Source organism: Lutjanus erythropterus, chromosome 21 (assembly GCF_056507025.1).
Source record: "Lutjanus erythropterus isolate fLutEry1 chromosome 21, fLutEry1.hap2, whole genome shotgun sequence".
NCBI classification, from domain to species: Eukaryota; Metazoa; Chordata; class Actinopteri; order Lutjaniformes; family Lutjanidae; genus Lutjanus; species Lutjanus erythropterus.
The window spans coordinates 32,564,011-32,588,010 of NC_139337.1; the positions used below are offsets into that span (position 1 = coordinate 32,564,011).

General features: G+C 47.5%; 1 protein-coding gene across 1 annotated transcript in view; it reads left to right on the forward strand.

Moving 5' to 3' along the window:
* LOC146307939 (histone-lysine N-methyltransferase 2C-like) overlaps positions 1–24,000 on the forward strand; it is a 47,512-nt gene that overhangs the window by 15,214 nt on the left and 8,298 nt on the right. The window contains exons 25-54 of the mRNA XM_084747389.1: positions 711–845; positions 4,472–5,054; positions 5,417–6,252; positions 7,027–7,323; positions 7,963–8,309; positions 8,404–8,582; positions 9,089–9,493; positions 11,104–11,468; positions 11,560–11,665; positions 11,870–12,286; positions 13,275–13,389; positions 13,785–13,869; positions 14,065–14,128; positions 14,297–14,529; positions 14,667–15,077; positions 16,129–16,236; positions 17,194–18,135; positions 18,236–18,508; positions 19,662–19,850; positions 19,957–20,118; positions 20,242–20,377; positions 20,538–20,652; positions 20,753–20,928; positions 21,237–21,349; positions 21,444–21,581; positions 21,809–21,855; positions 22,125–22,194; positions 23,060–23,143; positions 23,534–23,749; positions 23,826–23,953. Of these exons, the coding sequence (XP_084603515.1) occupies positions 711–845; positions 4,472–5,054; positions 5,417–6,252; positions 7,027–7,323; positions 7,963–8,309; positions 8,404–8,582; positions 9,089–9,493; positions 11,104–11,468; positions 11,560–11,665; positions 11,870–12,286; positions 13,275–13,389; positions 13,785–13,869; positions 14,065–14,128; positions 14,297–14,529; positions 14,667–15,077; positions 16,129–16,236; positions 17,194–18,135; positions 18,236–18,508; positions 19,662–19,850; positions 19,957–20,118; positions 20,242–20,377; positions 20,538–20,652; positions 20,753–20,928; positions 21,237–21,349; positions 21,444–21,581; positions 21,809–21,855; positions 22,125–22,194; positions 23,060–23,143; positions 23,534–23,749; positions 23,826–23,953 (7,475 nt within the window). The remainder of the gene's footprint in view (positions 1–710; positions 846–4,471; positions 5,055–5,416; positions 6,253–7,026; positions 7,324–7,962; positions 8,310–8,403; positions 8,583–9,088; positions 9,494–11,103; positions 11,469–11,559; positions 11,666–11,869; positions 12,287–13,274; positions 13,390–13,784; positions 13,870–14,064; positions 14,129–14,296; positions 14,530–14,666; positions 15,078–16,128; positions 16,237–17,193; positions 18,136–18,235; positions 18,509–19,661; positions 19,851–19,956; positions 20,119–20,241; positions 20,378–20,537; positions 20,653–20,752; positions 20,929–21,236; positions 21,350–21,443; positions 21,582–21,808; positions 21,856–22,124; positions 22,195–23,059; positions 23,144–23,533; positions 23,750–23,825; positions 23,954–24,000) is intronic.

Genomic DNA, 24,000 nt, shown 5'->3' on the forward strand with positions numbered 1-24,000 from the left:
ATGTAAATGTCAGTCTGTTATCCTGCAAACAAAAAGCCCACTGCTGTTAAAACACCGTCTGTCTCACTGCTGCCAAACTCCATTAACATTTTGATCAGTTTAACTGTTATAAACATCTACTGCTCCTGAAAAGATTATTAATGTTTTATAATGACTCATAAACAGACACTGACTCATTCAGAGAACATTCAAGTCTAATTAACATCCAGCAGGCAAAATACATCTTGTGGTCATTTTATGGTTCAGTACGGTGAATCTGTCACAGATTTGTGCAGCGTAGCTTCCATGAACAACGAAAAATTCATTTTGAGTTGGTTAATCCATTCATCTGTCAGCTGCTGATCCAGATCACAATAATTAAATCAGTGAAGTGGCTTCTGCTCTTTAATCAGCTTCGAAGCAGCGTGTAGTTACTGTGTTCTGTCTGCGGAGGGCAGCGTCGGTCTGAAATGTGCACACTCGGCAGGACGGTGTTGGTTTCCCCGCTCAGTAGTAACCATGGTAACCACCAGACTGCATGTCAGGGGGGTGCAGAGACAGACTGAGAGATGGGGGTCACATGAATTCTACTGGGGGCATGAACGCACAGAAAGCATACAGAGCTGTTGTGATTGTGTCATTGATGAAGATGAGTGATGAAGATGATGTTGCATGCCTGCTGAGCCTCACTCACTCCAACTAATATCTCTGATGTAATTGTCATTGAAAAGGGAGGGGTAGATGACAGATGGGGAGCCGGTAAGAAGAGGCAGGAAAATCTCCCCCAAAGCAAAGCCCTAAAATCACCAACAGATAAAGATTGTCCCTACCAGGCACCTGTAGCAGGAGGTGGCAAAGAGGCTCTGGTAAGATCTCAAGGCGAACCCGTTCGAGGCAGACTTCCTGGATCCATGACCCTCTGAAATCCTCTTCCTGTCCTGGAGCGCTCTTGTGCTGGTCCACACACACACATTTCATTTTTCACCCTGATCACCTGAAGGTCAGCAGGTAGTCTCACCATACCAGCCAATCAGAGATCTCACTGCATTCTGATCGTCTGGGGATTTATAAATGCAAAAGAGCTGCAGACACTATGCTCCCCTCAACAATCACACAATGTCACTGAGAGTTCATGGTCTCTGCACAACAAAGTGTTGACACATTAGTCCCTCTACACAGACGCCCCACTCCTCCATAAAAGTTCCACCAGCTGAGGTAGTAACGGAACAGAATGGACATCTGTGTAACAGGACAGGATGTGATACCAAGTTCAAGGTTTCAAGTTTGTTTATGATTGTTACACACCACAGGGTTGAATAATGAAATGAGACATGTAGGTCCTTCATGACACACATAAGGTAATATACATGGGTAATTAGTTAATTAATGAGAACAGTTATTTACATATTCACATTTAATTCTGTAGGTCATTTCTTGAATTTGCATCAGGTTGAATGTAAACAGCAGTAAGAAGATGGTGATGATAACATGGTCGACATCTTCACATGTTAAGTTCAACACCTGGGAAACATCAAGCATGAAGCATCATTGATATAAACACAGAGTCCTCCTCCAATCATCTGCTGCGTCCTGTCAGCTCAGAACTGCTCCGCCCATCAACTACAACAGCTTGATCCTGTGGTGGAGCGGGAGTCTGTAAGATGTGGAGCAGGACTGTGTAAGATGTGGAGCAGGACTCTGTAAGATGTGGAGCAGGACTCTGTAAGATGTGGAGCAGGACTCTGTAAGATGTGGAGCAGGACTCTATAAGATGTGGAGCAGGATCAAGGCAGCAGTAGACGAGCAACTTCCAGGTTCTGTGAACTAAAATGACTCAGTGGAGTTTGGTTGTGTTGTAGAGACTGGTATTTGTCTTATGTAACAGTGTCAGAGGAGTCAGTCTGACAGAAAGGTAAAGAGGTGAAAATATAGCGTACAGTTAAACTGATGTAGATTTGTTTCAGTTTTGCCCCTGACTCTGTCCACAGTAGTATGTTGCTTAGTTTTCCTGCTCCAGTACTCCTGTAGTTAATACACTGACTATGCAGAAGTACCTCATATAACCCCACTTCAGATAATCTGAACTGTCCCTTTAAATCTTGATTCCAAAACAACAGAAGGCGACGGCATTGAGAGCACCTGTGCAGCTCTGCTCGAGAACAGAGTGTGATTTCTCTTGTGTCTGTATCAAACTAAAAACATGACTGACCTCCAGGACTGAAACGTGTTGTCCTGAGACCGAGCCGACGCAGACTCCCCAGACCAAAGAGGATTTCAGACACATGGACCCAGGATTGGTCACAGTCATCTTCTCTGGGCCAAAGGACAGTTCACATTCAAAATGGGACGGGGTTGTGTGTGTGTGGGGGTGGGGGGGGGGGGATTAACACATCACTGATAGAACCAACTGTATCCATCACTGACCCAGAGTCGGTGTCTGTGGCCTCAGTCTGTCTCAGAACTGACTGATTTTATTCTGAAGGGATGCTGCCTCGCTCTGGATGTTGGTCTGCTGCCGTCCTTCAGCGTCAACCTCAGATTGTTCTGCTGTTAGTTTTCCAGATTATTCTGAGGCTTTTCTCACCTCATGCAGATAAAAGTGTAGGGAGACAGTAAAGAGATGATCTTAAACAAAACAAAGTTTGTCCTGAAGAGGGCGCTAGAGTAAAGATCACAGAGTCATTACAGTCTGAGGGTTCATCCTCTGGAGATCAGGAACATTTTGACATTTGAAAGTGTTGCATAAACAAATCCATGTAGACACCATGGGGACATAAAGATGTTGAAGCCCTGTAAAGTTTACATTTCTCAACCAATTTCAGTGACTCATTTTTTTATTTGGTTTATGATCTTTGCGGAGTAAGTTAGAAAAATAACATTATTTAAAAAAAAAACCCAACAAATATTAAAAAAGCTGGAGGACGACAGCAGCTTCTCATTCACCGTGAGCTCGTATCACTGCAGGTGTGATTAACCAGGTGAGAGACAGACAGGGAGGACTGATGAGCAGCTCAAACAACATGTGACTGTGAAGCCCCACCCCCCCAGACCCCACCCCCCACCACCATCCACCAACACCAGAACCAGAACCACAGCAGGACTGAAACAGTTCTGTCTGGAGGATCAGCCAGCAGTCTGATAACAGACACCAGGAGCCGTGTTACAGACACGTCCTGTCTGACATGAACATAGAAAGAGTCCTAACTAACTTTAAGAATCCTGTTTTATCTCACGGTAGAAAATCTCAAAAACTCAATCACTTCTCAATTTATATATTTCACTTACTTACTTCTTTTCTGATCTCTCTGAGCTAAACAACTTTTTAAACGCTTTTAATGTTAAATGTTAAATAAATTAAAATGAATAATAATAAAATTATATCCTAATTATTTGAGGAGGAGGTCTATAAAATGTCAGAAAATGGTGAAAAATGTTGATCAAAGTCCAAGTTAACGTCCTCAAATTTCCTATTTTGTCCACAACTCAAAGATATTTAGTTTCCTGTCAGAGGAGGACAGAAACCAGAAAATATTCACATGTAAGAAGCTGAAATCAGAGAATTTGCCCACAGTGCTGTCTTCTTCTCATCACTCACTGGTTTCATTTGATTTATCTGTTGTCATGTTAGAACCTCCTTAGATTTGTCTTTAAATACAAGCAGAACATTTGATGTCCTCAGTGTTGAGACATTTCTTTCCCACTGATATTTAAAATGATTTTGAATATCGATGTTTTTCATGATATTGTATCAAAATTTCCGTGAAGATACCTGATAATTCAGCATAATCAGTGTGTGGTCACTGAAGCAGCCTGACGACTAGCTGATTAACATGAAGATATTCAGATATCGTGAACGCTCCGGTTTAGGCAGTTCACAGATCAGTGGACACGTCTGTCGAACGAAGGTTTAACTCCACATGAATTCATACAAACTTGTCAAACTTACAATTGTCTCTGCATCAGAGGACAGCATGAAGTCTGTGTTCTTCAGTGTTTTGATGCCACAGTATGACTTTTTTAAATGCAGGAAAGTTGTGTGTTGAATCCGTCTGTTTAAAATTAAAATTTTAGATTCGATTCCACTGAAATATTTATTCTTTTATAGTGTCAGGTAACATTTGCTGCTCTCGTTACAGTTGATGATAAAAATATTGAATTCACACAGATCTTTCACAGTCTGAAAACAAACATGAAAAAGATTAGAGACAAAATCATGATCTTTGTGCCGCATCACCCAGCCCAAGTCCCTGTGGTCTTAAAGGGGGCGGGGCCTGGCTTTTTGTACCTGTATGTGCCGGTCTGATGTGTGATGGGAGTGTTGTGGTCATGTGGTCTCTGCTGCCCCCTCCCCCCCTTAACTCATTCATCACCGATTGTCCCACATGTTCTGAGACAGAGAAAGGGACAGTGAGCATTATGAGCTGCCATGTCATCATGTGACTCCATATGTGTGGGCCAATCAGCACGCTGACACGTGTCACTCTGCTCGCAGCAAATGCGTCAGAAGAGTAAGCAGCAGGCCAAGATGGAGGCCACTCAGAAGCTGGAGCAGGTGAAGAACGAGCAGCTCCTGCAACAGCGCCAGCAGCAGCGGCTCGCCGGCACACTCTCCCCGGACACCGGCAGCCGCAGCCCCATGACGCCCGTCGGCGGGGGCAACGCCTCACCCCTCCAGCTGCCAGCTTCCAGACAGCACCTCCTTCTGCACGGGGGCCATGCTTCAGGACTGGCTGACGATGTCTTCCTCAGGCCACAAGCCCCACCCCCCTCAGGTTTCTCCTCGCTCCCCCACTCACCCCACCCGTCCTCCCCCCTCCATCAGCCGCCATCCTCCCCCCAGATGTTCTCCCCACCCTCCTCCCGCCCCTCCTCTCCCTGGGACCCCTACAGTAAGGTAGGTGGAACTCCTCGCCCCACCTCCTCCCAAGCTGGCAGCCTCCCAGCCCCTCCCCAGCAGCAGCAGCAGCGTCGCAACTCTCTCAGTGCCTCCCCGGCCCATGATGCCTTTGGGTCCCCTGCACCGTCCCCCGATGCTAAAACCTCCGACGTCTCCAGAGGCCTCGTACCTCAACCAGGTAACTCCCTCTCAGCACCTCCTCGTTTTCTCCACTCGATATCTGTCTCCTCCTCGTTTTCTCCACTCGATATCTGTCTCCTCCTCGTTTTCTCCACTTGATATCTGTCTCCTCCTCGTTTTCTCCACTCGATATCTGTCTCCTCCTCGTTTTCTCCACTTGATATCTGTCTCCTCCTATCTGTCTCCTCCTCGTTTTCTCCACTTGATATCTGTCTCCTCCTCGTTTTCTCCACTCGATATCTGTCTCCTCCTTGTTTTCTCCACTTGATATCTGTCTCCTCCTTGTTTTCTCCACTCGATATCTGTCTCCTCCTTGTTTTCTCCACTTGATATCTGTCTCCTCCTTGTTTTCTCCTCCAGGACTGCAGCAGAGCAGACCAGGTCTGATGAGCGCCTCCTCAGGTGGACTGGTTGGGAACTACCAGAGGACTCCTCCTCCTCCTGCTCCTCCTCCTCCCAGCAGTAATGTGCGTGTAGTGGCGTCTGAATTGTACGGTCGGACTGCTGAACTGGTCCAGGGGGGGCTCTTTAAAGCCCCCATGCCCCCTCAGCACCAGCCTCAGCAGGAGGTGTTAGGAGGAGGAGGAGGAGGACGGAGAGACTCGTCCAGACCCACAGACCTGGGCTTTGGTCTTCCTCAGTCTCAGGACCCTGCCTTCCCCTCCAGTCCACTGTCAGGCCTGGGCTCCCCCCACCGCAGTCCCTACGCCCAGACACCCGGCACCCCCCAGCAGATCTCCGACACCTTTGCCCAGCAGTCACCTTTGACCTCCCGGCCCTCGCCTGACCCCTACGCCAACCCTCAGACCCCTGGTACTCCCCGGCCTCACTCTGACCCCGCATACAGACTGGACCAGTATAACCAGCCGTCGGCCCCCCGTCGGCCGTCCCCCTCCCACCCAAACATCGACCCTTACTCCTCCAACCCTGGGACACCCCGCCCCTCTGTCACTGAGCGCTTCCCTAGATCACCAGGTGGTCAGCGGAGCGCCGACCCTTATGCCCAGCCAGCCGGTACGCCCCGACCCTCGCCGGATCCCTACGCCCAGCAGCCCTCCACCCCGCGGCCCCAGAAGGCCCCTGAGCCCTTCAGCCAGGCCCCAGTGGAGAGCTTCGCTGCTCAGCCTGCAGCAGCTGGTTCATCCCCTCTGGCTCCAGGACTGCCAGGAGAGACGTTCACCCCGACGCAGCACCAGGTAACACATGATCACATGATCAAGTGTCTGTGACGAGGAGCGGGGCAACAAACTCTCTTACAGCCTCTGGAAACATGGCTTTAAATGGTGCCGACGGTATCAAAGTTTGTTTCCTCATTAAAGGGAACCTGTTACGCTTTTCTTCTTTCTTTGACTTTTCTAACTATTTTTTTCGTAGTTGATTAATCGGTAAGTTGTTTGGTCTGTAACGTCAGAAAATGTTGATCAAAGTTCAAGATGACGTCCTCAAATGTCTCATTTTGTTCACAACTCAAAGATAGTCAGTTTAATGTCAGAGAGGAGGAAAGAAACAAAAAAATATTCACATTTAAGAAGCTGAAATCAGAAAATTTGGACCTTTTAAAATATTTCATAAAACGATGAATCTGTTATCGAAAGCTGGCGATTAATTTAATAATGGATTATTCGTTTAAATCATTGCAGCTGTAGTTCATACTAAAAAATGTCAAATTATGAGGTTAAATGTATGATGAAGTAATTCCTGTGAGCAAAAACTCAGATTTCAGACTGTTCTAAATGCAACATTTTCAACATTTTTTCTGACCTGCGGTGGTCTGATAATCAATAAATTGGTAACATTCAATGTCTCATCACTGTTTTCCTTCAACATTTAAATACTTAAGCATTTAATAAGAATAATCCTAAATAAATACAGAAAAATAATTTCTGGTGTTAGCATCGAGTCAGGAGTGAATTGTCGCAGCTCTCATCGGTGCTGCAGTTTTCTCCTTCACTGATTGGTCCTCTCTTCAGTTGCAGCCGTCTCCAGGACGACAACAACAACAACAGCCGCAGCAGCAGGACTCATTTCCCAGAACCCCAGGCAGCCAGACCCCAAAGCACCCTGGGATATTGGAGGAGAGCACCTTCTCTGGGTTGGCAGCTCAGACTCCGGGTCACGACACCTTCGATCAGGGTCACATGACACCAGGACCCTCACAGACGGACAAGACAACAGCCAATGAGATGGCAGCGCTGGCCGTGGCTTCTTTAGATGGACCAATGAGCATGCTTCCTCAGCTGGGTGACTCAGAGGAGAAGCTCCGACAGGTAGGACGGGTGTTCTCCACGTGTTCTCCACGTGTTCTCCACATTCTGCACGTCATGTTTCACTTTGTTTAATCAGAGATTTATGTATAGTCTCTGTTCTGTCGTTGTTTCTGTTTTTACAGAGCTTCAGTTCTACTGGGTTCTAATGGGTTCTATGTTGTTCTACATAATGGGGAATATACAATTATACTACTATATATACCCTAAAGATATATAAATATAAGTATCATAATGATTTTATTTATTTATTCTTTTTGTTCCCTTATTAATGTAACTATTTTATTGATTTACATTTTTTAATTGATTTAAAAATGTATTTATTGATTTCAAAATTTTTATTAGTTTAAATTTTTATTTTATTCATTTACAAATGATTGTGTTGATTCAAAAATTATTCTTTTGATTTAAAAATATTGCTTTGTGAAATATTTTTATTGATATTTTGTTGTCCTCCTGAGTCTGATCAGAACTGTGTCCATGGCAACGGTCTGTTACTCAGAAATAACCAAACTTTGAATGCTGTAATATACCAATCAGAATGGAGGAAATGGAGACGAGGCGGCCATCTTTATTTATTGTCTGTGGTTCTACTGTAGTTCCACCGTGTTCCACCGTGTTCTCTCTGTGTGTCCTGTGCAGCGTCAGCGGCTCCGGCAGCTCATCCTCAGGCAGCAGCAGCAGAAGAGTGCGTTACGGCAGGAGAAGGGTCTGCACGAGGCGGCCTCTGGACCTCCTGCTGCACCACCTGGACCTCCCCCGGGTCCCCCCACATCACGCCACTGGTCCCAGGAGGAGCCCTCCACCGCTGCTCCAGCAGACCTGTTCGGGCGGCCCCCGCCGCCTTACCCGGGCACAGTGAGGGCTCCAGCCCCGAGGTTCCCCGGAGGTTTCCCAGGGGAGCAGCAGAGGAGCTTCACCCCCAGTGAGGCTCCCTTCCCCAGGCAGAGCCTTCCGAGAGAGCAGGGGGTTCGAGGACCAGCCCTCAGGTAAGAGGAGCAACAAGACCTCCTCCTGACGTGGTCTGATGATGTGTTGGTTTTACTCATGTCTCCTCCTCCTCCTCCTCCTCCTCCTCTCCAGGCCTGGTGTTCCTCCAGGAGCTCCAGCAGGTCTTCAGGACTCCTTCCTGCGTCCTCCCCAGAGTTCGGTTCCTGTTTCTGGGCTCGGTGTGGTGGAGGGAGTCCGTGTCCAGATGAGGAGGCCGATGCCCGCGGAGTTCACAGGTCTGCGGCCCCTCACTGTTCCCAGCATGATGCCAGGTGAGCACAGCTCAGCCAGCTGCTTATCAATAACATGATCCAGTTTTACATATTGATCATATTGATCAAATTCTAGTGTACAGTTATATTTCTCCTCTCCAAATATTTACACCAACCATTTCAAAATTTTGGTAATTTGTAAATAAAAACTTTTGCAAAAACCTTTTGACTTTTATTCAGTTGAATTCAGCGCAAAGACACGATATTTAATGTTCAAACTGATAAACTTTATTGTTCTTTGTAAGTATACACTCACATTGTTGGTTCAGGAGCAAGAACAGACTGTGAACGTTGCTTATCATGATACTCACCTGTTCACCTGTGGAACGTTCCAAACAGGTGTTTTTGGAACGTTCCACAGGTAAACAGGTGACAATATCATGATTGGATATTAAAGGGGCGTCACAAGCGTGGATAATTATAGGACTTCAACTAACGATTATTTCCATTTCCATTCCATTAAATAGTAATGATTGATCGCTGATACCCCCCTCCTCCCTCCCCAGGTGTCCCCCAGCCCTTCCTCCCACGCTCCCTCCCGCTCCAGCAGCACAGCATCATGGGACAGCCCTACATCGAGCTGAGACACAGAGCCCCTGAAAATCGCCTGAGGCTGCCCTTCCCCCTGCCGGCTGGCCCTGACCCCGAGGCCCCGCTGCTGCAGCCCAGAGACCCCCAGCCACCTCCAGTCCGGCCCTCGCAGACGGCCAGGACGGGGGAGACGCCGCTGGGTCAGCAGATGGTGATGGAGCAGCTGAACCAGCAGCATCAGCAGGGCGGCGAGTCGACGCTCCCGGGGGCCGATGGGATTGAGGAGCACCTGGAGGGGGAGGACTCGGCCGTGAAGGATCTGGAGGACGTGGAGGTTAAAGATCTGGTGGACCTCAACCTGAACCTCGACCCTGAGGATGGTACGAACACACCAGACCGTTCAGTTTTTACAACAAACTGCTCAAAGTTCCGATCAGAAAACAGATGATTATGTCTGTGGAAAATAGTCTTTTCTCATTGATACAAAGATGAGAGCAACCCATCCAGGTACTTTGCTTCTGCATCATGCCCCGCCCCTTTCTGGGTGAAAACAACTGCTTTAATTTGACAAGCGGCCAATACATATACTGAGATCTTTGACAATTTAAACACATTAAAATAAGAAAACTGCATCACTGTTGAGCTGTTAGGAGCCCAAATCCTCTGACCTGTCAGATGATGAGTCATGCTGCATCTCTGCCCCACCTCCAAAACAGCAGCTGCCCAGTCGTAGCTTAGCAACCATAACTAGAGCTGTCAAGCTTTTCATTTCTCTCTATGGTGAAAAAGAGCGATACTCGATGTTTCATGAGTCTGTTAGCTTCTGTTAGCTAACTTTACATGTCAGATGGAAACATTAAAACGTCAGCTGGAGACTCAAGTCCAGTTAGCATTAGCATTAGCTTACATCAGCCAACTACACTTATGAAATCTGCTTGTGAGTCATTGTAGCCGACAAAATCCACAGTTATCAGCTAGAAATGAGAATCTGCTTTTGTTTACGTCTCTAAGGAATCGCAGACCTCATGATTCAACACTTACTCCCAGTTTCGATGTTAAATCTGCTGCCGTTATCACCGTAAACTGTGAGAATGGAAAGTTTGGCAGGCATAGCAGCAGTAACTAAGGAGGGCGGGACTTAGTGAAGGGTCGATTGTAAGGACTTTCCTTAATCGATCACTGGTAAAATTAAAGACCAATCAATTCATCTACTATTATTAAAATTAGGCCTGTGCAGTATACCGGTCCGGACCTCCTGATGATATGAATTTTTCATATACCGCCATACTGGTGCATAGCCCAAACAACGTCCAGAACGTGCGTGGCGGGAAAGTGTTTCAGCGGGGACCCATTTCACTGCTGCACACCAACACCACAGGAGTGCCTGCTTCAGCGTGTGCTCTGGGGATGTTCCTGGCAACTAATTTCCCTGTCGAATTAGACTAGTTGAGTAGTCTAACACTAAGAAAACACTCAGAAAGCAGTTCAAATTTAGCAGAATTTATTCATCTGTAATGTTAAACACTGTCCGAAAAAAATACTGTGTGTATTAAGAACCATTTGAAGCCGTTAATCACAGTCTACAGTCGCCAAATCGTACTTTAAATGCCGCTACTTTGCTCTGTGTGATACAAGCCTCACACATTAATATTGATAAAGTTGATTAATTGATAAAAAGAAAATTAGTCGCTAACTATTTTCATAATGTATAAATTTTTTAAGCATTAATTCCCTCACCAGAGTTATTAAACATCTGTACAGATGCTTCTCTTTGTATTAGACTGACAGGGAGACTTTGTGTTGTAGTGCTCAGCTCAGACCACCAGGGGTCAGTCTGTCCCGGCAGTCCAGCTGAGCAGTAAATGTAGTTTGTCAGTGAATAAAAGCCGCAGCTTCTCGACACCACAGCAGAGCTGTCAGTATCAGTATCAGTATCAAACAACCTGACTGGTGATGTCAGAATGAGGACATGTTCTGTTGGCTGTTTCAGGTAAAGAGGACCTGGATCTGGGTCCTAATGACCTCCATCTCGACGACTTCCTCCTGTCGGGTAAGTTTGACCTGATCGCCTACGCTGACCCTGAGCTCAACCTGGAGGACAAGAAAGACATGTTCAACGAGGAGCTGGACCTGGGGGAGTCCGTGGAGGAGAAGGAGGGGCCGGAGAGGAAGGACGGAGCCAGCGGGACCAGAAAGACAGACGGCCACGCCCACCTGATGGGCCAGGTCAAACAGGAAGTGACGGACGGCACCCAGACAGAAGCGGCCCAGCAACCCGCACCACTGCCAGGGCCCGTCAACACCAGCGTGGCAGCAGGCTCCAGCCAGCCCGCCTCATCCGCACTCCTCGCCAAGGTGGGACAGCTCTTATCGATTAATACTTAATCATCAATAATCGGTGACATGATGAACTAATCATGTTTCCCTCCCTCTCTGCTGGGAGAAGGTGGAGGACTCTGGTTCTCAGTCAGAGGCCTTGACAGCTCTGCACCCCCAGGAACAGGCTCCGTCTTCAGACATGGCTCCCCGAGTCCAACCCCCCACAGCTGGAGGTAAACAAATACAATCATACTCAGGGCGCATTGACAGATTATTGATCTGTACTTATTGATCAGGAATTAGAGATCTGTATTTATTGATCCATAATTATTTATCTGTATGCACTGATCTGATGAGCTCGACCGAGACATCTCTGTCTCCTTGTCTCCTCCTTATGTCTCCTCTTCATGTCTCTCCTGTCTCCTCCTCGTCTCCAGGTCCACAGTCTGTCTTCCAGCAGCAGCAGAGACCGTTTGGACCCTCCCCATCCCCTTCAGCTCTCTTTCCCTCCCACCCTCAGGGTCTCCTGGTGCCTCCTCACCCCAGTCTGACTCCTCAGGGTCCCCCTGTCCCGCCTCACCCGCTGTCCCTCCAACCCTCCCAGCCTCGCCTCCTCCTCAACCCCCCGAGCCAGCCTCCACACCCAGGTACATCCACCCAGAACCAGAACCAGACTGTCTTCACCCAGAACCAGAACCAGGAGCAGACAAAGCACAGGCCTCTGCTCCTGGAGGAGCAGCCGCTCCTCCTGCAGGACCTCCTGGACCAGGAGCGGCAGGAGCAGCAGCAGCAGAAAGAGATGCAGGCCCTGATCAGACAAAAGTCCACCACAGAGTCCGTGTTACCCAACATGGGTGAGACCTGAACCCAATACATCAAATGTATTTTTGCTTTTGAAGAATCTAAAATGTAGACGTCTCTCACTCAGTCTTCTGCACCTTCAGTCAAAGCTTCAATAACACCGTTGTTATTAAACCTTTGACCGTGTGCAAGAGTCTTTTTTGCTTTTTATTGTGGACTCAGGCTCCTCTCCTACACACCTGTCCACCCACAGGTGTGCAAGTTTTTTGGATTCTTCAAAGTTCCCACCTTTTGCTTTGCCTGAAGATCTGAATGTAGAAAGCTAAGCAATGTCCTGCTATCAGTGTAAGTGTATGTAATATTTAGAGTATTTTCACCTCTTTATCTTTCTGTCAGACCGTTATATAAGACAAATATCACTCTCTACAAACCAACCAAACTCCACTGATAAAATTAGTCATTTTACTTCACAGAGCATGAGGGTTGTTGGTCTAGTTCTACCTCCAGCTGTTGGTTTGCTTGTTATTGTGTGACTGCAGTATTTAGAAGGCTGTTAGTTTGGATCTGAGCTCATGTTACCTGCTGCAGATCGAGAGGAGTCTTGGTGGATTTGAGGAGAGCACAGCTGACGGCTTCAGTTCATCTGAAAAGTCTTTGTGACAGCAAAGTAAAGTGGGGAAAATGTTCTAAAGATAGCGTACACTTTAACTGGTGCTGATTTCTATGATGTCAAACTGCTTTTTTTGTTTTGAGTGCAGTGGTAAAACGTTGAGTTGCTTCAGACTCAGATGCAGATAACAGAACAGAGTTCTCGTGCATCTGTTTGGTGGAAGTACGCACAATTCAAACACAATATCAGGAAAATGTTTCCAGAGGTTTTAACAGTCTTTTATGTTCTTCATTGTATTTTTTTTTATTTAAGAAGACACTCTGTGAACTCTGTGTGTGTCTGTGTGTCTGTGTGTGTGTGTGTGTGTGTGTGTCTGTGTGTGTGTGTGTGTGTGTGTGTGTGTGTGTGTGTGTGTGTGTGTGTGTGTTAAGCAGATTTTGACTCCATCTCTGACCCCATCATGAAGGCCAAGATGGTGGCTCTGAAGGGCATCAACAAGGTCATGACCCAGGGCACCCTGGGACTCAACCCCATGGTCATCAACAGGTACGACGACCTCTGACCTCTGTGTTCTGTGTGTGAGATAACCGTCGATGAAGTTGATAATCCGTTATTTTAACACTGGAGGAACAGCAGGTAGAGGAAGTTAAAGCTGCTACAAGGAAAGTTCAGACAGTGTTGATTCTGAAGCCCCCTGTGAACAAAACATGTTTGTTTTCTAATGTAATAATCACAAAACATAACATCAAAAATAAAGTTATCTAAATAAAAATCTCCTCCACAATTTAGTAGCAGGTATGTACATGGTCCTACCAGGTGTGAACGTGTTGATACAGGTGTGAATGTGTCATTACCAGGAATTACTGTTTATTAATAACCTCATTAATGCATGACAGCATTGAACAACTCTGTGTGTTTGTGTGTCTTTGTGTGTGCGTCAGGTTCCAGCAGGCTCCAGGTGCTCCGGTGGCTTCAGTGGCGCCGGTTCCAGAGGGGACTCCTCAGCCTGCACACCTGATCGGACAGGTGTGTACAACTATGACCAGCAATGTGACAGTTAAAGAGACAGTTCACCCCAAAATCAAAACTACATATTTCTCCTCTGCAAGTCACACTAAAAAGAGTGAACTGTCCCTTTAATGTGTCGTTGGGCTGAACTGTGTGAAATATGAACTTCCTGTGTGGGAAAAAAAAACATGAAATTTTGTCTCTTCCTGTCAGGACGGAAAGTTGAACCCCCAACTGGTGCGACCCAACCCCCCCAGCTTCGGCCCAGGCTTCGTCAGTGAGTATCAGGTTCCTGTTAGTACCAGGTGTGAACGTGTTAGTACCAGGTGTGAACGTGTTAGTACCAGGTGTGAACGTGTTATTACCAGGCGTGAACGTATCAGTACCAGGCGTGAACGTGTTAATAAACCATTAAACCAAGTTCCTGCCGTGGTGTCTCCTGCAGACGAGTCTCAGCGGCGTCAGTACGAGGAGTGGTTGGGCGAGACGCAGCAGCTCCTGCAGATGCAGCAGCGCCTCCTGGAGGACCAGATTGCTGCTCACCGCAAGACCAAGAAATCTCTGTCGGCCAAGCAGAGGACAGCCAAGAAGGCGGGCCGACCCTTTGCTGAGGAAGACGCCGCCCAGCTCCGCCACATCACCGAGCAACAGGGGACGGTCCAGAAACAGCTGGAGCAGGTACACCACCACACCTGTCCCACATGAGACTCAGATCTGTTGTGTCCAACCTTCTCATGTGATGAGAAACAAAAACAGTCAGGTCAGAGCAGCGAATCAGAAGTGAGCGCCGACATCTTGTCTGTTTGTGTGTTCAGATCCGGAAGCAGCAGAAAGATCACGCTGAGCTCATTGAGGACTACAGGACCAAACAGCAGAGGGCGGCCGCCCCCCCGGCCCCCATCCCCCACACCCTCCTCCCCCAGCCCATGGTGTCCATGCAGCCCCACCCAGGTGGCCCCGCCCCGGCCCGCGTTCCAAACGTGCCCCCTGGTTGGACCCCAGGGAGCGGGGCCCCGGGGATGGTTGCACAGAGGATGCCGCCTCATCTGCCCCCTCAGATGCCCCCAGCCCTGCCTAATGCCCCCCAGGCTCTGCCACACACCCAGACCCCTCAAGCCATGGTGCCGGGCCTCGCTGCTCCGACAGCGGGCTTTACCGCAGGCCCCCGGGGCCCTGCTGGAGGGCCCAGCGGAGCCGCAGGGGATGGAGCCGCCCCTCCTCGTCAGGTAACACAGCTGAACGAACCAGAACATTTAGAGAGTCCTCGTGGTGATTTTGTCTGACAGAAGATGACGGTAAATAAAGATGGCCGCTGCATCTCCTCCTCCACGCTGCCAGAGTCGAAGTCCCGCCCACACAACCAACTGACTCCATGGCGTGCAGAGCTCAGCTGTCAATCATGACATGAAACCCAGTTTTTATATCAGCAAATAACTAATTAACACCAAAGTGATACAGACGTGTCAACAGTCTCTCAGTCTTTATTACAGTAGAAGTACAGAGAGACAAAAACATGTAAAAGTTGAGACAGACGGAGACGGAGACTCTGGTGGAGAAAAGCTGAACTTCAGTTTTCCTTACACAGAAACAATCAGTAGAAATGTCCCTCAGAGGACGACTCTTTATTTTTATAATCTGAGGACATTTCAGAGCCTGAACTTTTTCACTTTTACTTTTACCAGTTTTTTTTGTTTGTTTGTTTGTATTGTTTTGTTTGTTTGTTGTCAAACGTGTCTGTCATGCTGCTTGCTCACTAATTAAAAAATAAAAAAGCAACACAACAATGATTGTTTGGTAGCTAGCTAAACAATTAGCTACTCTATTTAGCCTACTGATGATCAGCAGAGAATTATTTTGCTCAGTCCGTCTCATAAACACGGCTATTTTAAAAGTTAAGCCTCAATTAAAAATTAAAACTGGAACACAGCTTAAATTAGAGTTTAAGGTTTAAATTTAACCTCTAGAGTAAGAACTAAACAGAGATTTAAAGAAACATTTAAGTTGAATCTTTGTTTATTTGTTGCTGGTTTAAAAGTTTGGTGCAACATAATTAAAAGTTAAACCCTGATTTAATCAGTTTAAACATGAATCCTTGTTGGTGCGACCCAGTCTTACAGATTTATAGATGGAGGGAAAAAAATATCTGTTCCACCCGAGACGTTTCCATCCTCTTTGACTGTGACAGGATGTTTAGAGGTTGTTTTTTCTTCAAACTAGGATGAAAATGTTTGATAAAAGTCATCATGAGACGTCTGACTCTGTCTCCACCACCTGCAGGTGAACTTTGATGACAACAACCCATTCAGCGAAGGTTTCCAGGAGAGAGAGAGGAGGGAGAGGCTGAGAGAGCAGCAGGAGAGGCAGAGAGTTCAGCTCATGCAGGAGGTGAAACACCACGTACACATGGAGACACACACACACACACACACACACACACACACACACACACACACACACCTCCATGCTTTGTATCACAGAAATGGTTTTCAGCTGTCTTTGCTCGGCAGGTTTTGTTCTTCTTGCTCTGTGTGTTCACAGAGAGGCAGAGTTTTCCTTCTGTTTGTGTCTTTTATCAGCAGCTGATTTGGTGCGCTTATGATCACACACAGCTGACACACAGCGCCCGGTTGTCAATGTCGCGTTCAGTTTCTGTAAAGTGAAGGTAATCGTGAGACAGACATTAGCTTCAGTTACAAAAGTCAACAGGACTGGACATCAAACCTCAGTCGATGTTGTTTGAGCTCCAGTACTGACTGAACTGGACAAATACCCTCATCAGCATCCTCTTCAGGTCACATGACTCCGCCGTAGTCACAGGGATGCATCAGTTGCAGCTCTGATTGGCAGTGATGACAACATGACGCCCAGGTGGACACGTCCATTTTCAGCACTTCACTCCACACATGCTGATCGACTCGGTTTGACCCGGTTTGACCTGATTTGATCCGGTTTGACCCGGAGCACTAGTGGAGGTGTGTGATGCGTGCTCATCTTAAATCCTGTAAGATCTTCACAATTAAAATGATCAGATTAAGTGTTCAGCATCAGTTACCATAGCAACATTCAAAACTCAACATACCTCATAACACATTAATCTCACTTCATCATACAATCTCCTGGTGGTAAAAACACATACAAAAGCTGTTAAAGGGACAGTCCGTATTATCTGCAGTGTATGAGGTTCTCCTCCACAGTCAGTGTGTTACCTTCAGTAGATGGAGGTCAGTTTGGAGAAACCGCAGAACCGCAGTAGGAAGCTAATTGGTGTCAACTGACCTCTAATGACCTTTAAAGTGTAGACTCACACTCCCAGCTGTTAATCTTGTCCTCTTCTCTTCCCAGGTGGAGCGCCATCGTGCTCTGCAGCAGAGACTGGAGCTGGAGCAGCAAGGCCTCCTGGGAGCCCCCATGCCTCTGTCTGGAGCTCGAGTGGGCCAAACACCTGCTCCTGCAGGTCCTGCTGGATCAGCCCCAGCCCCCGGAGGGGATGGCCTCTCCCAGATGCCTTTCTTTAGCTCTGAGCTGCCCCAGGACTTCCTCCAGTCCCCCCCAGGTTCCAGACCTCCCCTGCAGCACCAGGGCCAGGCGGCGACGTCATTCCCCCAACAGGGGGGCCTCCATCAGGGCTTCACAGGAGGACCCCTGCACCCTGGAGCTCACCCGGCTCCAGGTCTATTGCCTGGGGCCTCAGCGGAGCGGGGCAGGGCCCTGCCTGAGCACGGGCCCCCCATGGATTTGCCTCCCTCCCACCTCCAGACCAGGCCCAGGTTCTCTGCTCAGGGACAGGTACGAGCAGCAGGAGGGACCCTCTCTCATCCTGGAGCTCAGCCTCATCGATTTGGACATGACTCCTCCTCTTCCTCCCCCTCCACCCCATTCTCCCCTTCTTTCCCCTGCTCATCCTCTGGAGGCCCCGCCTCCCTCATCCAGCTCTACTCTGACATCATCCCTGACGACAAACCAAAGAAGAAGAGGAGCAGGAAGAGGGATGGAGACGACTCTGCGGCCGGAGGAGGAGCCAGGACGCCACTGTCTTCACACTCTGATGACATCACAGCTCCACCCACTCCTGCTCTCTCAGATGCTTCCTGCTCCACGCCCACTCGAGGAGGCATGGACCAATCAGATCCGTCATCCTCTCTGAGCTCCTCCATCTGTGGTCTTGCTCCGTCGTCAGAGTTGGAGAGGCAGCTGTCGGTCCTCTCTGCAGCCCAGCAGAGAGGCTCCATCCTGGGCATGGAGTCTGTCAGAGGTCCCCTGTCTTCAGCTCGTCTGGAGGTCAAGGTCAGGATGTGGCCTGTTGTAGTAGTATTGTAGTTTTGCAGCACTGCAGTATGTTGTCAGATCAGGTTTTTAGTATCTCCTGTCCTCTTCTTACCTGCAGGAGGAGCGTGAGGAGGGAGGAGCATGTGGTGGAGGTGTGGTGAAGATAGAGGATGGTGGGGCTGAGGGATTCTCCTCCCCGTCTCCTCTCCATGGAGGAGGTAAAGACGCAGACGGAGGGAAGGAGTTGCTCAGACACCTGCTGAAGGACAAGACCTCCCCGGCCACCACGCCATCACCCACCGACCAGGCTCCACCCACTGCCCGCCGTCAGCTGTCCAGTGAGAGTGTCCGCTCTGAAGAGGAGGACAGGCCTGGTTCCCATGGCAACATGGTGAGGATATGTTACAGCTTCAATAATCAAAAGTAATGATAAAGAAAAACTTAATTAAATATTAGAATAGTTTTGTACCAAACTTGGTCTGATGAATGCTGCTTGTTAACCGACGGTTGTTAGGACAGATGTGGCACAAAATCAAGCCGTTATGGTCAGAGCAGCATTTTGATCTCAACCCTCTGATAGCCATTAAGTCTTAACTAATGGTTTCATTTTTAAGGACAAAATGATGTGAAATATAAGAGGCATCTGTTGTCCTCATGTCTCCAGAACACTAACCATTATTTTAAGCAGAGAGGAACATATCAATATTTCAAGTGTTTTATTTGAATATATTATATTTGACTTATGTCATTCAATTATTAGGCTGTTCTTTTCCAATTCTAATTTTAACTTTATTTTCTATCAACTTTGCTTCAGAAATGAAATAGTTACTGTCCTGAAAACAGTAAAAAGGAGTTATCCAATCACATTTGTTGTTGTTGTCTCTAGGCAGAGAAAGGATAGAGTTGGTTAGGACATCCCAGGAACAGAAGCACACAGCCTGTGTGTTTGTTTAGAAAGTGACAGATGAATTAATCAATCACATTTTCATTTACAGTGTGTGGGACCTAAAATGAGGCCTGACACAAACACACTAACAGATGGAGGCAGCGGCAGACCAACAACTCCTGTGAGCTAAAATCACTGATTGTGGAGTTTGGTTGGTTTGTAGAGAGTGAGATTTGTCAAATATAACAGTGGTTTTCTGTCAGAAATGTCTGTCTGACAGAAAGGTAAAGAGGTGAAAATATTCTAAATAAACGTTTAAATAACGTACACTGAAACTGGTATTGTTTTCTTTTAGCAATATAAATATTGTAGCTTGTCATAATCTAGAAAAATGTCGTATTTAACTTCTCTGTCGTCAGAGTAATGTTCAGAAAAACATGTGAACTCAGTAACATCTGGTGATGTGCTGCAAACATCTGGAGACAGAACAGGTGGATTTATATTAAATACCATAACAGTACCACAGCAGATGTGTGATCACAGTATGATTCACTCATTGAATATCATTATCCTGAGGGGATGCTCATCAATCAATGATGATTATTAAGTGTGAAATGTGACTGTAGTTACCGTGGTGACCTGTGTCGTCGTCCTGCAGGTGGACAGTCCAGGTCAGGATCTTGTGGATTCGTGCGGCAGGAGGAAGACGCTGACTCAGCGCTGTAAGAGACCGGTGCGGTCAGACAGAGACAGAGCTCCTCCCAAAAACAAGAGGAGGAAGAAAGAGGAGGAGGAGAAGACACTGCACTCCTCCTCCTCCGACCCACTGATGACACACCTCACACAGGTACACAACAACACCGCCCTGCTCACTGATGAGCAATAATGAAACTGCAAGCTCGACTTGTCCCATCATTACTGACAGCTGATTATCTGTATTGATTATTGATCAGCTGTCGGTGCTGCCCCTCATGGAGCCGGTCCTCAGGGTGGATCTGAGTCTATTCCCCCCGTACGGCAGCTCGTCTCTGGGCAGAGACTCCAGACTCACAGGCTCCTTCGGCAACGCCTCCCTGGACGGAGTCTCCGACTACTACTCCCAGCTCATATACAAGGTACTACTGCAGTAATACTACGGTCATACTTCAGTTATGCTGCAGTACAGATACTGCTGTGTAACTACACTGAAACAAACCATCTTTTTTTCCCTCCACCACCACCACCCCCCCACCCCCCAGCAGAATAACCTCAGTAACCCCCCCACACCTCCAGCCTCCCTGCCCCCCACCCCCCCACCTGTTGCCAGGCAGAAACTGGTGAACGGATTCGCCACGACGGAGGAGCTGTCCAGGAAGGACATCACGGAGCAGGATGGTGAGAGAGCAGATACTACAGTAATACTACTGCTTGTTATGTAAAACCCACTGCTTTGTCTTACAGGCGTGTAACAGTTCACTTCAGTGTTATAGTACTGCAATAGAAACAATACCAGGTGTGAACGTGTCAGCAGCTGGTCATCTGTTTTTTCTTTCAGTGAAAGGAGTGAAGCAGAAGGGGGAGGGGATTCTGTCTCTAAACCACGCCTCCAAGACTGTAGACGTCCCCGCCTCCCTGCCAACCCCACCCCACAACAACCAGGAAGAGCTCAGGTATTTACAAACATTTAGAATAATGGTCTAAAAAGATGGATTATTCTTCTTCTGCAGCTGCACTGATTCATCTTTCTTCTTCGTGGGTTTTCCTCCTCAGGGTCCAGGACTCGTCGGAGCGCGACAGCCCGGACAGCTTCATCCCCTCGTCGTCTCCAGAGAGCGTGGCCGACATGGAGGTCAGCAGATACCCTGACCTCTCCTTCATCAAACTGGAGCCGCCCTCGCCCTGCCCGTCGCCTACATTACCCATCATGCCCTGTGCCTGGGGTAAAGGTAAGTCATCAGCGGGTGATAAACTCCAGATGTGAAGGTGAATCAGCTGTTTCAGAAAGAAGAATACGGCTAAAAAGTTTTGGACTTAATGTTACAGAAAACTTCATCCCTCATTAACATATTTCTATATAATTAACATATCAGATGAAGGTCACATGTTCATTTTTAATTATTAAAGATTTCACACGTGACTGAGTGACCTGTACGGACACAGACTGAACCAGCAGACTGTCTCTGGTCAGCTGATCTGATCGGCATCCTCCAACAGCTGACTGTCAGCATCTCCCTCTGTGTGTGTGTGTTTTTAGGCTCTGCAGTGAAACAGGAAGTGAAGGTGGAGCCTAACCATCAGGCTCCTCCCACTTGTTCTAACACAGACCTGGTTACCATAGCGATAACCCTGAACCCTGTTGCAGCTCAGGTAAACATCTCTCTCTCTTTCATTCTCTGTATGTTGAGTCGTCAGTAAGCCCCTCCCTCATGATGACATCACTGTGACTGTGTGTGTTTGACAGAACGTCGTGGGTGTCATGGCGGCAGTGGCAGAGCTGCTGCGGGTCCCCGTTCCCATCGACTACCAGCTGAACCGACCCACGGGCCCAGAGCGCAGCTCTCTGGCCATGCTGGCCGGAGTCCGAGTGCCGCTGATCCAGGTACTGCAGTGGACCAAACAACTGATCGATTAGTGGAAAAATTATTGCCACATTGATCACTAATTGAAAAACAAACATGTGGATTGTGACATGATTGATTTTTCACCATTTTAAAAATGTTTAGTTTTTTTTAAGTGCACCAGTTTGTATGTTTCTGTTTCATGTTTTCATTCACTCTGACTGTTTGATGTGTGTGTGTGTGTGTGTGTGTGTGTGTGTGTGTGCAGAGTTCAACAGGCAGCAGACAGCAGAGACCTCCAGGGAACACTGGTGAGTACACACACACACACACACACGCGCACGCACGCACGCACACACACACACACGCGCGCACACACGCGCCCACACGCGCACACACACGCGCACACACGCGCGCACACGCACACACACACACTTTGACACTTCTCCTGCCTCCTGATTTATTGTGTGTGTGTGTGTGTGTGTGTGTGTGTGTGTGTGTGTGTGTGTGTGTGTGTGTTTGTGTGTATTGTCACCAGGAGTCAGAATGGACTACATCCAACATGGCGGTGCTGCTGCTGCCAGGCCTCAGTGTTGCAGCTACTGCAAAGGGCTTCTGGGAAACGGAGTCCGCATCATCAAGGAGCTGAAACAGGTTGGGCACAGAAGACACCTTTGGCGGGGGGGTTAAGTCATGTGACAGTCATGTTGGAGGAAGGGGGTCATGTGACTTCAGATATATAAAATATACTCTTCATTTGTGTCAAAATTCAAAATGGCAGCGTACATAGAGAACCAGATGTAAACTTTATTTTTGTGTGTTTCTTTTACTTTGGTGGATTTAATTCTATAAAATGCTTTAAAAAAAATGAATTTATTGTTTGTTCTTGTTTAAAAACAATGAATTACATTTTCACAGCCTTGATAATCAGACACTGAGTGCGTGAATCCCGGAGCATTCACAGCAAAAACAAGGAATAAAACTGGATCGTCTCTCACAGATATGTTAAATATTTAGTTTAGTGTGGCCTGTACTCTACAGATAATCAGTGATATAAAGTTCAGCTGCTTCCTCAAAGTTCAAGGTTTGATTCTTCCAGTCGACCGTTGTTTTTTTCCTCTGTCAGTCTGAGCATCACAACATATTAAATTTTGAACAGTCGCTGGTCAGAATGCTCCAACTGTTTCCTGTTTGCTTCCATTGCTGACAGGATCCACAGGGAAGATAAGATTATTTGTTTATAAATATTAATAGCTTGTTATTTATTTGTTGAATATATGTGAACGACTGTTGTTCAGTAAAACAAAAAGCAAAACATGAGACAAAATAGCCAATTAATTGTTTATAAAATATTTTAAAAGTTGAAACCTGAAGTATTTTTTAAGAGGAAATACTAATTTACACCCTAAATGGACAATGTATCTGATATTTGTCGTTTAAAAACTAATAATAAATTTTATCCCGGATGTATAGGAAATGAATTTCCAGTTTTAATTTGTGCTCGGCCCTTTTGTTGCAGGAGGGATCCAGCCTGGTGTTCTGCAGTCCCAACTGCTCTGCGCTCCACACATCTGACCTGCAGAGCAGAACAGCTGGAAACAAGGTGAGAGATCAGATTATTGATTATTGATCAGGAGCAGCAGCTGTGTGTCCATCATGTGATGGGGACAGCAGGACAGCATCCTCAGTCCTTCAGGGTGTCTCTTCTATACATCACTTGTTGTTGTGGGACAGAATGGTCCAGATCTGAGCAGCAGAGTTGCAGATGTCCTGACTTTCAGAACCAAAGACAGTCCACTGTCTCCACTGTCCAACATTTTTTAAAGTTGGGAGCAGAGAGCCGCTGCAGCCTCACACACAAACTCTGTCTCACACACATGATAGAGAGTCACAGTTTTATGAGTCAGTGTCTGACTTACAGTTACATTGTTGGATGACATGTTGTGGAGTTGATGACATCATAACATCGGTCTGTCTGTCTGTCTGTCCTCAGGCTGCAGACCCCGTCCTGCTGTCTGCATCTGAGCATGCTCCTCCCAGCAGAGTGCTGCACCAGTACACCAACAACATGTCCTCCATCGCTGTCCACTCCCTCCTCAACACTCCCCCCTCACCTCCACCCGCCTCCTCCTCCTCCTCCCCACCACTCTACTTCCCCCCGGCCTCCACCATCACCATGGAGACCAAGCCCCGCATGGACAGCCTCAAGGTGGGTGTGGTTACTGACTAAATGATCAGATGATCAGCTGATCAGCTGGGTGATTGATTAGATGATTGTCTTACAGGTGAAAGTGAAGTTAAAGCCCCGCCCCCGGGCGGTCCCAGGTGGAGACGAATCCGTGTCATCTCGTCACCTGAAGAGGATGAAGAGCTGCCGCTGGAGACGCTGGAGCGTTAGCGTCACACTGAGCAGGTTAGCATGACACCGAGCTGGTTAGCCTGTTAGCATTACACTCTGCA